General features: G+C 45.8%; 1 protein-coding gene across 2 annotated transcripts in view; it reads right to left on the minus strand.

The window, feature by feature from the left end:
* adamts18 (ADAM metallopeptidase with thrombospondin type 1 motif, 18) overlaps positions 1 to 8,468 on the minus strand; it is a 46,702-nt gene extending 38,234 nt beyond the window's left edge. The window contains exons 1-3 of one of the 2 annotated variants that reach the window (XM_040167666.2): positions 8,006 to 8,468; positions 7,639 to 7,711; positions 6,415 to 6,728 (exon numbers count right to left, since the gene is read on the minus strand). In XM_040167666.2, the coding sequence (XP_040023600.2) occupies positions 6,415 to 6,728; positions 7,639 to 7,711; positions 8,006 to 8,107 (489 nt within the window). In that variant the 5' untranslated portion in view covers positions 8,108 to 8,468. The remainder of the gene's footprint in view (positions 1 to 6,414; positions 6,729 to 7,638; positions 7,712 to 8,005) is intronic. The other variant, XM_078085274.1, reaches the window with a different exon arrangement.
* Positions 8,469 to 14,587: the final 6,119 nt, after the last annotated feature.

The raw sequence follows: 14,587 nt of genomic DNA on the forward strand, positions 1-14,587 counted from the left end.
GTCTTTGAACAGCCTACTGACGCTCTCTGGGCACGTCTGTGAACAAAGCAGAGGTGGGCACACACAAAAGACATAAAGTGATGGTGTTGGATGAGCCTTTTGTCATTTGGAGCTGATGGTCCATGGTCCCATCGGTCATCCTGTGTGGACACAGTAGGGAACAGGAGGACTACTCACTACCCATACATATGGAAATGTCATCCTAGAAAGTGCCATTAATTGCACTTTAAACAGGTTACAGTGCAACACTTTTACTGCTGTAGAAATCCAGGCTACTGTGATGCAAAGTATCGTATTCGCACGTGCAATTCAAATAAGCTTAGAGAGTTCTGAAAATTGTGTTAGGGATCATTTCCATTTTCCATCAGTGGCATCTGGTGCTAGAAAAGGCGGAAGTCTGATAGCTCTACATATTTGCTTATTACACACAAACAGCCAAACGAGCTGATTCGATTGATGGTTGTTGAGGAAGCCAAAAAGATTCACTAGCTCGAAACGGGAACACAGTTGTTCAGTTATGATAAACACGGTTCACGCTGATCTAGCATTTTTCACAAAATCCAAAATAAAAAGCTTAAAATAAAGTGGACAGAATACTTCCAAAATGAAGAATAGTAACGTGATACTAAGATGAGGGAGCCCTTCAACTTTCAGCCCAGAACCGTTTAGTGTTGGTTAGAATGCCTCCCAGTTACACGCAGGTCTGACATTGTATGATAACTGCCGATAAAAAATAAATATGAAGCCGATGGACCCCCCCCCCAAAAAAAGTCCTTTTCTTCCACATCCACTCCGTGCTTCCATATGAAGCTCCCACAGCATCAGAGAACAGGAACCATATACGGCTCCGTAGCCTGTTTATTGACCCTTTTTTGTAATAACTAACGTCTCCACATACTTCTAGAGGAATACAATACTTTGTGAACACATCATCAAATCTTGTCCTGATGGTCCATATATCATCCTTTACTATCAACAGCCTTGCATTTGCGCTCTGACCCAAGGAAGACACCACGGTTGTGTCATTTTTTCCCCAAGTCCTGGCAATCTTTACAAACAGATTTGGTAACATAAGCAATAATATTTTATAGGATTTGCAAAAGAAGGTAGCCCATGTAGTCAACTGCCTAATACATCCACGTTAAGCACTCATTACTGATTTGAGGCCCCCGAATACAGAAACAGCTCCTCCACACACAGTGGAGAATGGGAGTATTCTCACCCAGCAGTCTGAAACCCTTCGTTTGTAATACCAGGACCAGGTTGTGCTCCTCGCAGTATTCAGCCCAGATTCTGCTTTAGCGCGAACAGAAACCAAATAGATTGTACTGAAATGTATTGGTTGGCGGTGAAAGGTTGGTTTTCACAGCTTTGATGGTTTCATTCACACCTTCTAAAATTAACTTTCACCCCGACCAAAAAAAGACCAAACAATAAGGCCAAGAAATACATTGGTATTCCTTCTCAAACAGGCAGCACGTGGCACTTTTCTGTAGCCCTGTTGAGCCACAGCACCAGTGGATGTGATGCCGTTGTGACAAGAGTAGGTCGGATCTGATGTATTGGCTCGGCTTATGGAAGTTGCAACATCCACTTGAGGAGCTCGGCACCAGCCATTAGTCTTATGTGAGTAAGACCTTGTACAGACTAGAAAGGACATTCAACCACACACTGCTCCTTCTACACACACACACACACCGTCCCACGGCCATGCTGAGAGCATGGCCCCCCTCTCCTGCTGGCATCTAACAGTGGCCACTACATCACTGTCAGGGCTCAGACCACCAGGGAACGGCTCCAGGCCACTCTGCTCCTGTAACGCCAGGCTCTGAGCTCCTCTGTGGCCCAGACCTGTCGCTGAATTATGACCAAGTCGGAGAGGCACATTGTACTGGGGAGACGTTCCAATTTGTTGGCCTTTTACAGAAAACCGACGGGTACAAACGGGCCGAGCGCCAGCAGGCTATCGGTCATTCACGTGTCATTTCAGCCCAGCTGAAGGGCTAAAGGGATTTGGAGCACAGGGACAAACACGCCGTATATTGAGTAATCATATGTTGTCTCAGCTCCTCGAGGAGTCTGATGGGATTACCATCTAAACGTGTTAAATAATCAAGCCTTTTGGTCCAAATAGTCTATGTCTTCCAGATGTAGATTACACACACCTTTTTTCAGATATCTGAAATCCCATACAGCAGTTTAGAGGTGGATCATAACTTCTAAATCATTAATTGCTCCAGAAATGCACATTGAACTTTGTAAAACTACCAGAAAGCAGACAAGTAATGGAACTCAAACCTGTCACATATATGATCTAAAACCACATCAATACATGCAGCCCTGAAAAAAGAGCAAAGGCATTCTTCACACGGCAGGGAGCCTCGTGCCCGGTAGACACAGACAGAGGTCGTAGGTTGAGCTCCCTCTTACAACAGACCCCGGTGTCTGCCACAACACTCGGCACCATGTCAACGACGGCCGTCAGACGGGTTTGATCTGAGCTCCGTGAAAAGATGAAGGGCAGTAAAGAGGAGGTGTGTGTTGACACTTTCCCTCGTGTTTCTTCTTTCACTGTCGCTGGGAAAACTCCCAAGAATACTCTAAGATGCCTCCCGAGCTCATCCGAAAAAGAAAAAAAAGCAAAATGCAGATGCTTTGTAGTACAGCTGTGTGGAAATGAAGAGCGAAACTAAGTTGGATTCTCTCAGCACAGAGGAAACTGAGCAGGGCAAGGAACTGAGACTCTCCAAAAGCGCACGTTCAGTCAGGCAATGTGATTTCTGTCGCGCCTTTGGTATCAACCCGAGTGAAACTGATCCCATGCATTGCACCCATTGGTCCGTTTCCATACAGACTAAACTGTCTTTGACCTGCCGGAAGGGGCTTGGGAAAGGTCACAGTAATGGTCATGGTCGGCTCGGCCACAACGTGGTGTGTATCCAACAAACGTTTCAGTCATGAAGACGTGCCGTCATGTGATTGATGACCAGAGATTACTTATAGCAGTGATAAGCAACTTCCGAATATGTTGCATCTTATCCTATACAAAACTTGCAAATTACAATGTATCAGATGTAGCTCTATAGCTAACGGACATCAAAATAAAAATCTCAAATTAAGATGCTGGCATCTACTGATGGAGGTATTTCTAATATTTCCCTCAAAGTCTTGCTTGTTCTAACTTCACCCATCAGATCTTCTATTGTAGGACTGTTCTCTGTCGTATCTAATACTTATCGCTATGACTTATTTTATAGTACTGATCAAGAATCAAGCAAAATTTAAAAACAAATGTTGCCTAGTGTCTCTCTTCTGCACTTTATTGTTCAGTTGCAATCTGCAAATAGGTGTCAACCTTCTGATTCTCTTGCTCTGTGGAGTGACTGTTTTTCTCACGGGCCCAGCAGCACAGGTCTCAGCGCTGCCCTCGTCACCCCAGGGAGAGGAATCCTATCCTGAGAAGGGGCTTGGAGGACAGAGGGGAGCAGTAAATCTCCTCTCCCCTCCGCATTCACACCAGTGGTAAGCAGCTCTGAACCCTCACTACATACAAAGAACCTGAGGGAGTCCAGGTTGACACCCACCACCACCCTCCTCCCCACATCCACGAGTAGAGAGGATTGGGGTCAACGGGCAAAGAGACCCTCAACAGAAGAAAGAAAGAGGACTCCCCGTCGTCCCCCCATTCCTCTCACGAATCAGAGCGCATTACATGTGAAACATCTCGTCCACGCTGGAGAGGCCAAACAACTTCGTTTGCCCTAAAAACACAGAGGGAGTAATCAAAAAGAAGAACATAACACCATGTTCAATTAATGAGGATTTACAGCAGAAAATCCCTCTCAGCTCATTCATCCTTCCGGCCCCGCTCTTAATACCATGTCGCCCTGGTCTTCATTTAAATGGCTGAATCCCTTCCATCTGCTTGCCCCGGGCCAGGGAGCGACCTGGTGGAATAGCTGCAGCTATTAGTGAGAGGGGTCATGTCCAAATACTTGTATTTCACGTTCCTTTCCCCTTTCTGCTCCTTACCTCTGCTTTGTTGAAAGGAGACAAGAAAATGAGGTAAGAGGGAGGCTTTTTTTTTTCTTCTCCGAAGCTCTCTCACCCTATTCCTCCTCCGAAGCCCTTTGATATAAAAAGTACATCTCTCCAGGTCTCTATTAAGAGACCATCCAGCCTTCCTGGGAGCTTCCCACCCACACAAAAACTCACATTCATTTTGCACAACACATTCTGTCTGTAGCCGTGTGCTTCCAGGCCAGCCCGCTCATTCAGTATTCCACCCTCTTTGCTATTCTCTCTCTGGTCTTTTCCTGGATTTCCTCGTCTTCTTCTTCTTCTTCTCTTTTTCTGACTTGTTCCCCTTAATCATTGTTTTTAATCCCACCCTAATCTCTTTGAGCCCACCACTGCCTCAGGTGGGCTTGGATGGCTCTTTCCTCATTTGTACTTTTGCAGGGTAGAGGCTGAGCAAGGGTCAACTGCTTCCGGTGTTCTAAGCCTCACAGCAGTCCAAAATCATAAACACAGAGGCCCAGAAAAGTCTTTCCTTTTCCTGCCAGCGATTCAACAGCAGTGAACATCCGACCAACAGCGGCCTCAGGGTCGGATTTGGGAATAGGAAGAAATAGTAGGCAAAATGTGGAGTGAAAAACAGACATGTTTTCTCTCTGACCATTCAAGTGCAATCGTGACCCAATCGCGTTTCAAGATGAAGGGTCAGCTGTCTTTTATTGTGAGTGAGAGCTCGCCTAATGAAAGGAACAATGTGGAGATTAGCAGAGCCGGCGAGGCGGCTCAAACTTCACCCTGGCTTTAATTGCTGCAACAAGAAGAGATGTAGAGGCACTGCAAGCGATAAATGAGCAGAGCCGAGCTGGAGGAGGCAAGAGGAGGCATGGAAGCCTGGGTGATAACCAGAAGTACGGCTTTTAATAAGTAGCTGTAGTGTGTCCAGCTGGTCCAGGCTGGTGGGGGACCTGTCGAGGAATGTGAAAGTCCTGCGAGTCCCTGAGGAGTTTGAAATAATCAATGAAAAGTTCATAACCAAATTCCAATTAAGGTGTCACTGATATTATGTAATACTGAGAAATGAAGTCAAGTCAGTAAGAACTTAGGGATTCATTCTTGTTTTTAGTCTTAAGAGATGGCCGATATCAGAGTACGGATCTGGAGTCTCAACGTCTTGAGCTTTGTTAGTATAACGATCAGAGGCAGAAGAGAAGAGTAACTCTGACCTGGCTATGTTGAAATTAAAAAATATATATACAGTTCAGGTGTTATCATAGCCAGTGACGTAGAGCAAATGCCATTCAGATGGTGTAACCATAGACCGTGTGTAAGAGGAGGCCGTAGCCCCTTGGACATCATCCATTGGTTTCAAAGCCTTAAGTCCGTCATATCTTTAGTGACCATCACAGTTTTTGGTCCGAAAGGCCACAACAGAGGAGCGAGTCCATCCAAATGCTCTAAAAGATATTTTTAGGATCCAAAACGTCACAATCAACTTACATGAACCGATAACATACTGTCAATGGAGAAAAGTTCTAAGACAAAAAGACTCCCAGGTCAAGACTGCGACCTCACTGACAGGGAAGCCCACCCTAAAGTAGACCCTGCTTCGTAGGATATTTGAGTCTAAATGGACTATAATTTAATAAATTATTCTGAAGAAGACATTAAACTATAGATCTAGACCATAAACTCTTGTCTACAATGATTACTGAGGGAGTAAATCATCATAGAGGAGTCACCCTATCAGACATTTGCTAAGCTAAACCCAACTGGACTGTTCATTCCATTGACACATTGTCGGAAACAAACTAATTAAATTGGCTCCTGGAAGAATTACTTCAATCTCCGCTTGTCTTCTCAGAATGTCCTGATCAATACGTTGGGTGCATTTTGGCGCCGCGATAAACAGCTCTATTGAATCATTGACTCTTTTTATATGATGTCCTGTCAGCAGTGTATTGTGTCTCTCCTTTCGCATTTTTTCCCCCCAGCCTCCCAATGTTCAAAAAGGTGCCTCACAAAGCTGGAAAAACTGATGCGTACACTCATGGTTAATGATGTCATGCTAAAGTTCACCCATAGAACCAAGCAAAACCATCAGTCATTACAGGACATAAAGGAACGGATCACAAGCAATGTTGGATGAGAAACTATTATTTCCCACAGAAAAGGCCAATAAAGTTGTCAGCAAATGAAAAACATCCTCATTGACATGTTTGAAATCATTTAGTTTGGTAATGTTTCACCCTTGTAAGAGGCGATACGCTCTCAAACCATGTAGAAGCACGTAATCCACTTCAGGAAATGTACAAGCTATGTGATAAAAGTAATGCAACAAAGTTATTTTTCAAAAAACAAAGGTCATCAAGACCCAAGAAGTCACATTCAGACACTTACCAGTCCAGAGCACGTCGAAATGGCTGCAGAGGAGGCCGAGGCGTTCCGTATAAATCCCTGATACAGGCAGTCGTGAAACCCAACATCATCCATCACCGTGGCGATGCCATCCAAGCCGACCGTCTGCACGGTGAACCCCGGGCCCACCACAGGGGACGGAACCAGGTCCAGATGCATGTCCTGCCCGAAGGCCGAGAGACGGTAGTGCAGAGAAGAAGACAGTGACCTCCTGCTGCGAGAGCTTCTCCTGGTCACATCATGGGTCAGGTATCCCCCCTCAGAGTCCACCTCCACGGGGGTCACAAACACGTAGTCTGCAGACCAACGGGGGGGGGATGGTCACATGAGAGAGATGACATCGAGCACTCGAATCATTCCTCCTCAGCGGCTCATTGGCTTTATCTCTTTTCAGTTCCAGCTAGTTGTTAACTAAGCCATTGACACCATGCCAAGAGTAAAAACTCTAAAGCAACACATCACAGCAACCTCGCTGCGAGTTACTTACTGTTAATGTTTTAGATCGCTGAAAAAAATGACTTGAAATTCAAACCAGAAGTGCAACCAGAAACACACACAGCGTGCATCGCCCAGTTGGAAGGCGTTTGTTGGGAGGGGAAGGTGCTGCGCTCAGCTGTTGCTCAGAGGAGAGCCCCTCATATGGGATGCAGATTACTTTTTAACAGAAGCCACGGCTCCAACAATCATACTTCCACGTATGTCAGATATGGGTCAATACTTAAAAGACAGAAGCTGTGGTTGCATGTGGTTGTCATGGTGTTACTTAAATGCAATCATGTTTACTAACCACCTCAACACAGTAGAGCAGTGGGAGATTCCACATCAGAAATCCACTAAAAAGACAAAGGTTTTTGAAGTATTCCCTCTCTCAGGTTTAAAGGTCTGAGTGTCTGCATGTTCTTCGAATAAACCCTCCAATGGAGCATCTTCACTTCCGAGTTTCTTTCCGCTGACGGGAAATCCCTGCACTCAGAGGTTGGTCCTCCACAGACAATGAAGCGCTCAGATCAAACAGGGGGGGGGGGGTCCCCTAACATTTCTTCCTAACAAGGACCCCCAATTAACAATGGAACTCTACCTAATAGCTTCAATCAAGAACATCTTATGGAACCACTGGTCCAATAACTCAGCCAAATTCGCTTTACCAAACGTGGAACAATGCCAGCTGGAAGAAACCTGCACAGATGTCAAAAGACGAGCACTCACCGTGATTTAATCCGTGTCTGTCGCTGGAGGAATAGCCGGCCGTGACTGTGTGCGCGCAGTAAACGTGCAGCGTCTGCAAAGACAATAATGAGAAAAAGAAATTCTATCAAGGGACGGGCAGCAACAGGTTACACGCACTGTAAGAAGTGGGAGCCAACAGGATGATGGATGGAGCTCCTCTGTCGAAACACGAGTTGCACCCAGGTTTGATTTAGGATGACAATCGCTTGTCCAACTGTTCTCCTACAGCCGGAGAGCACGGCGGTGCATGCGCCGCAGCGGAAAGAGACACGTGTTTGTTTGTTTTGGTCCCGGCCCAGATCGGTGCGTTTGCTGGATTTTAAGAGTGTATGCGTTCGCCACATGCCTTGACAATGTTCCAGGACAACAGGGTGGACAGGAGCTTGACTGAGCTGCAGCCGACCAGCGGGATGGGTAAAGTCCAGATCAGAAGAAAAAGGCAATCCATGGTGATGGCATGCAATCTTCCACCTCCGCCGTTACCTCATGGGAGAGCGCAAAAGTAGTAATAATCTGCGGTATCGCATAATGCAATGTGCACGCATTGTTTAGTGCTTCTGTCCCCGCTGCGCTTTGCTCGTTCAGGTGAAGTAGGCAGGTCGCAGCAGCCGGTGGTGCGCACGGACGCAGAGCGCACTCATGAGTGTGTGCGCGCGTGTGTGTGTGTGTGTGTGTGTGTGTTTGTCTGTGAGGAGGAGCGGCGAGTCGCGGTGTCGGGGATCACCGGGAGGAGCGCGCGGACTGAGCGCCCTGTCCCGGCTCGGAGTGGAGTCGGCCCGCAGGATGGAGCGCAAGCGAGCGGCCGGCAGCCAATCAGCGCGCAGCATCATTTACCACGCGCAGATAGAGAGAGATTCTCCTCCTGGCAGCCGCGGGCCTGCTGCTGCCTTCAGGTTCCACTCGTAAATCTCCACTTTAAGAGCACCGTGAGCGGTGATTTTTAAAACGAGAGGAGCAGGTTTTTGTTTCGCAGTAGAATGAAGCGAAGAAAAGGAAAGGAGGCACGTGCCCATTTGCGTTCTTTTTTGTTTTAAATAATAAAGACCTGCAAAATACAGTTAATCAGAAACCAACCTATGACGTTCTCATCTCCCGTGCTTTGCTTTGATGGAAACTAGTGAGTCAGTTACTGTACATTAATCTTTCTCTTTACTTACTTACTCAAGTATTGTTTTTCTGGCTACTTGATAGATTTACCTTGTACTCCACCACATGCATGTTAGTTAACTTTAAGATTAAAATCTGTATTTGCTGCTGACTTGTAACCCCTGAAAACATAATGACACACACACACACAAGCTCAGCGCTCCTTAATTAAACTTGCGGCGCTTACATTTTCCCCTTGAGGAAATTTGGGGATTTCTGGGAATATAAATGATGTTCTTATTAAGATCTATTTCGCAATTAAAACACACTAAAAGGCTTTTCAAATTAGAACATCATTCATTCCTCCGTGAAAGGTACAGCATTCTAGTTGGGGTTGTTTGACATGAATCAAACCACAGAGGATTAGCTCTGAGCCACACCTGCAACAAACACAACTACAAGAATAAAGAAAATCAGCCGCGTGGCAGTTAAGGTGCTACTCAGAATAATCACTGGTAAGAACCGCAAGACAAAAGAATCTGTGGCGCTTTAAAGCTGCAAAAACCTAAAAATGCCTTTGATGAATCCTGGCTTGACACCACCCAGTTCTCCACCTCTGCTGGTACGTCTTCCCACAACCTTTGTCACAGTCTATTATGGCACCTTTTGTTTTACTGTCCTCTTAACTTTGTCTCGGTCTCGAATTTTCCCAAAAGCTATTTCAATTTAGTTCTTCAATGCAGGTCTTCTTGAACGGTGCAGTTAGTTTAATCTGCGAATGTGAAACCGTCTACAAATTCCATTGTACTTCCATCACACCAACAAAAGCAACACAGCAATCCATGTGAACAAAATACAAATAACACAAGTGTGTGGAATATGAAAACAGTATCTTCATAAATATAAGGATTTAAAGGTATTTTGAGAGCTTGTAAATGTGTTCTGCCTAAATCTTTAAGTGCCTAAAGGTCAAGTCGGACATGTCAACGGGTCTGTATGGACATTTCACTCCCCATAACATTATATGGAGTATTTCTGAATGCTTTTCAAAGCAAGCTTTAGTTAATCATCCCACTCGTAGCATTGCTAACGGCTAGTCAATAAAACAAGCACACGGTTTGAACTCAATTAGAAAGTCTCACAGTGAAATGTGTCATATTTAAATGGGTTCACCCACGCTTCACTGGCTCTTATGGTTGTGGCCCGCGAGTTATGAACAGGTGGTCCTGCAATCGCCTTCTTCATTCCGCTGGCCCCTGAGCACCTACCCAGGTTTGCAGGAATGCACCGACAGACACAAAGGTAAAGAGAACAGCGAGCTCGCCACACAGATATTCACACTCCGCCGAGCACAATAAGGCTTCTCACAGCTCCTGCCAGCTCTTCTGGGAGGGCACAGAGCGCAGCCCAAATACAACGTCACCTTAAAAAACATTGCAATATGCTCATGGGGCCTATTAATGTCTGTGCTACTTAACGTGTGTCTAGAAGGTACTGCACAAATCACCATTCATCAGTCACAGTACTGGTCCTACAGTAAAAGGACGTGTGCTGTGACACTTTGCTGTAGCAGTTTTAAGGTGAAATACTACACATTGTTATTGGTCTTGATAAGGATTTCAATCTGGCCATCCCCATTAAACCTCGAGCAGAGGTTCAGCCAACACTCGCCTCTTTGAGGTGTCAAACACAGACTTGATCAACCCACACTGGAAAAACCTGCAGGAGGAGATTGACGATATTAGACAACCAGAGCGCAAAGCAAAAGAACCGTACTTTTACCATGAGGCTACGAACTGACATTGTGTGCAGGTGGGTGGTGCAAGTGCAAATTAGGTTGTTCAAATAGATTTGTCTTCCTGTACAAGATGTACACGTCAAGCAGCAACTCCGAATCAGATCACACACAGATATTGTGTGAAATTGTGGGGAAAACTGCAGTTTAAATATTGTGAAAACAAGGCTGGTGTCACAACAGGGGAGTTGAGTAGGCGGAAGCAGGACTCAAGCGCAGAGTGATTGTGATTGGACACAGGTGGATCAGGGACACGGCAGACAATCACAGGGGTTGACACGACAGGCCAGGAAGTGAGGCTAAACCAGGGACACAAGAGGCAGGAAAGCGACGGGGAGATTGCCGTGCCGTCATCTGCCAAGTGGCTGGGCGTCCACCTGGACAGAAACCTGGAATGGTCTAGCAACCTTCATGGCGTGAGATCTCGGACTCTTTGCACATTTATACCGAACCGTAAGGACAATCTGCAATTGAAAGTCTGGTTGTCGGTTTGGAGCTGAGAGCCACTCTGGGACCCATCATGCCAGGATCTGCTATGTTTCTCATTGTAAAACGAGGCAAACAGTTGCTGGAAGCATCTGACAAGAACTTCGCATTCCTCGCGGCATGCCAAAGCATGCAATAGACATTTTTGGCAGCGGTGTTTGTGCAAGTTGAATAAAATACATGAATTATTCCAAAATGTTAACTTGGCGGGTAAGAAAATCTTCTTGATGTACCCTGCCCAGCTCTGTCATTTTAGTGTTGCTATCTCATCCATAATAAACAGGAAGCCAAGTTGTATTTTAGGAGCTATTTCTACAAACCATCCTGAAAAAAGCCCTAAAAAAGGTCACGTTCTCTATAGACCACTATTGGACATGTGCAATACTGGTGAAGCAAGCAAAGGAAATGGAAATGCGGCTAAAGTGAAGCAAGTATGTAACCTTTGGAGCACATTAGTGGATGAATGCAGAACGAATTTACTATCTGTTACAATTTATGAGTTCCTTAGTACCAGACCTTCAATAAAGTTTCACTTTCTTCCAACATTGGATGTGACATTATGGAGCCAATCTCTTCAAAGAAATAGGCCTCCTTATGATGACATTATACCTCATTGGCTCATAACAGCGTCTACTTGTCGCTAAGATCTAAGACGCAATTTTGGTGTCCCTGTACTTGGTGTAAGTGTGCATCGAGGGCGCTGGGAAATTCCCTGCTCTGCACTTTGAAGGCTAATTGAACTGTCGTCTGCACAGCATGATGTGGAGTCAGTGAGGAACCACTAGCGCACGGCTCCCGCAGTTCCTGAGTTCTTCTACAAGAGGCTCACGTTAGGACGCTCCGGGTCGTTGATCTTTTTTGTCCACCCATTTTCACTCCCGTGCGGAGCCTCTGAGAGACACACGTCGTTGAGACGATGGAGACATCCAATGGAGTGGAAAGACTTGTGATGGGACTTGTAACGCGGCCAATGTGGCTCCTCCCCTTTCCTTTCTACAGGACGGCTTTCTCTCAGGACGGATCGTCGTCCTTCTCTCCCTCTGAGAGAGCAGTTTGGGTTGTCGGCGGTTGTTACAGATGCTTATAAATCTGAACAGTGTCACAGCTCGGCACATCGCGCTCGCCGCCACTGTGTTGACAGACGATGTGTTTATTTACAGCACGCTAAAACGACTGTCTGAGGCCATTAGCTGTCCCTCCCTTTCCCATGATCGACCCCTCCGGACGGGTTATTGAGTTACTGGGGCCTGTCAGGTCAGGCTGTTGTTTGTATCCCAAAAGGAATACAAGATATCTGGTTGCAACGGGAAGTACAAGAATTTGAGTATTCTGGCTGGGGATGGAAATAGATTTTAAGATTTTGAGACAAGGTCCATCCCCTGGGGTTCTCTGTCCTGGGAACTCCAAGTGAGAGGAACCAGCGTCAAATCTCCTTTTGAGAACTTAATGGTATCGAAGTAGTAGACGGCCAAATATACCTAACACAGAATTATGAACTCAGGGTAACACAAAAACTTATTTTAAAGGGGTCTCTGAAAGCTCTCTATCATGATGGTGAACATTCACAAGACGTAGAAGCGTAGAATCTGACAACGAAATATTTTCATTATTGAGCTACTCCAAGTGTCTTTATTTAAACCAAATAGAGTATTATTATTATATTTACATTCTGCTTGAGGAGCCATGAAGCTGCAGGTTGACCTGAACCCCCCCACTAGGATTGAGTCCTAGGTTTAGGTCTAGCTACACCTTTATAAATAGGCTACACTTGGGTTAGGTGTAGTGTTGACTGAGGAGGTGGATGCACTCTTTTCTGATTGGACGCAGGGCGTCATTTCTGACAGTCACATGGCAAATGTATTATACCTTTTGTTTATCTCTTTTCTAGTCTTCCGACCACTCAAAGACTTTAACACTATGTGTCGTCCTCCACCCATTCACACGCTGAGGACCGGTCAGTCCCATTTATCCCCATTCACACACTGCAGGAACACACTGTGGGAGCAATTTGGGGTAAAGTCGGTTGCCCTATGACACGTCGTCATGGTCAAGCGGAACCGAGGATCGAGCTTCTGCTCTACTACCGAGACACAGTCGCCCTTTAGTGGGGCAAGAGACGCCAGCTGTCACCTTAGGAATATCAGAATGACAGCTTTTCCGCCCGATTCATCCCCCGCTTCCCTGTGCTCTTGTTTGTTTGTTTTGCCCGTCATATGGCACTGCTTTACTTTCCAGCAGCAGGCTCCAAAATGGACAACTCCAGGAACTCCAGACGTTCCTCCTCTCTCCTGTCCTGTACTCTTGTCCTCATTTCAGACCTCATAAGTACCCTGCTGCTTGTATCTGTGGAACCCTTTTTCGGGGGTGAATTTCCGCCAGTTCTTCCAGGATTATTTTTGGCTGTGTCAGCGGTTGCCACAGCGGCAGGCATCTGCTTGCCTGTCAGTCACGTCTCGTCCTTTGCGGCGCTGCGTGATCTCCTCCTGCGTGCGGATAGAAATAGCTCCAGTGTGGGCCAACCACACATACAGTGTGTGTGTGTGTGTGTGTGTGTGTGTGTTTAGGGATGTGATAGCTTGGGAAAACAAAAGGAAATTCCGTTAAAAGGAGGATCTAGCTTTTGAAAATGTCTGAAGGAACAGGACGAGAACACAACTTCAGTCGCATATATTAGTTTTAAAGCCAAGCTGGTAATGGATGTGAATGCTTGCTGGTAGCTTATGCCTCTGAGTGTGTGTTTCCAGTCTCAGTCAGTGTCACCAACTCTCATCAGAGGAGTTCCTCAGTGAGGCCTTCAGGCATCTGTCTTTACCCCCCAGCAGCATCAAAGGCGTGAAATGTTAGAGACAGCGTCTCTACGATCAGTCATGTAGAGTGTGAGAGAACGGTACAGTTGAGGTTAGATGGCTTCATGGTGGATGTCGGACCTCAGCTCACAGGCTTGAGAAAACCATCTTAGACTTACTGCTAAAAGGACCGTGAAACTTCTACCATGGTATACGTATCTCGGATGGGGTAACTGTCAACTGAATGTTTGCGTAACCCTTAACCAAAAAAAAGACTAACCAATCCCAGCCCGGCAATGCACAGCAGGTTATTCAGGACATCTCTAGCGTAGCGGAGCCAACCTGTATTCTGACCTCAGGGTGGTGTATATTTTTATAGCTTAACCGATCCAAAAACATACAGTACGTTTGAGGAATGAATTTGACCGTGTTCTTACTGCCCAGAGCAGTTTATGACTGCAGCCCAGCTGCACACTGTCGTCTAAATAAATGTAGGCCTACTGCACATTTCAGAGGCACAGTTTCTCTTTTTACTAAGAAATTGTGTGAGAATTTTAGTTACATTCCAGAGATCTAAAAGCAGACCTTTTTCCAGACTGAGCTGAAAGGTAAACTTAACTGCGCCCTCTTCTTTTAGTCTCAGAGGTCCATAACAGTGTGCTGGGAAGGATGTGGCGTTTGTACGATTTGTTTCCTTCTTTCGGACACGTTTAATTCATCCAAAAAAGAAACTAAAACGTTACAGCCTTACTTTGTTTTTTTTTATAGTGATTCG

The sequence above is a fragment of the Gasterosteus aculeatus genome, chromosome 12 (assembly GCF_964276395.1).
Source record: "Gasterosteus aculeatus chromosome 12, fGasAcu3.hap1.1, whole genome shotgun sequence".
Classification (NCBI taxonomy): domain Eukaryota; kingdom Metazoa; phylum Chordata; class Actinopteri; order Perciformes; family Gasterosteidae; genus Gasterosteus; species Gasterosteus aculeatus.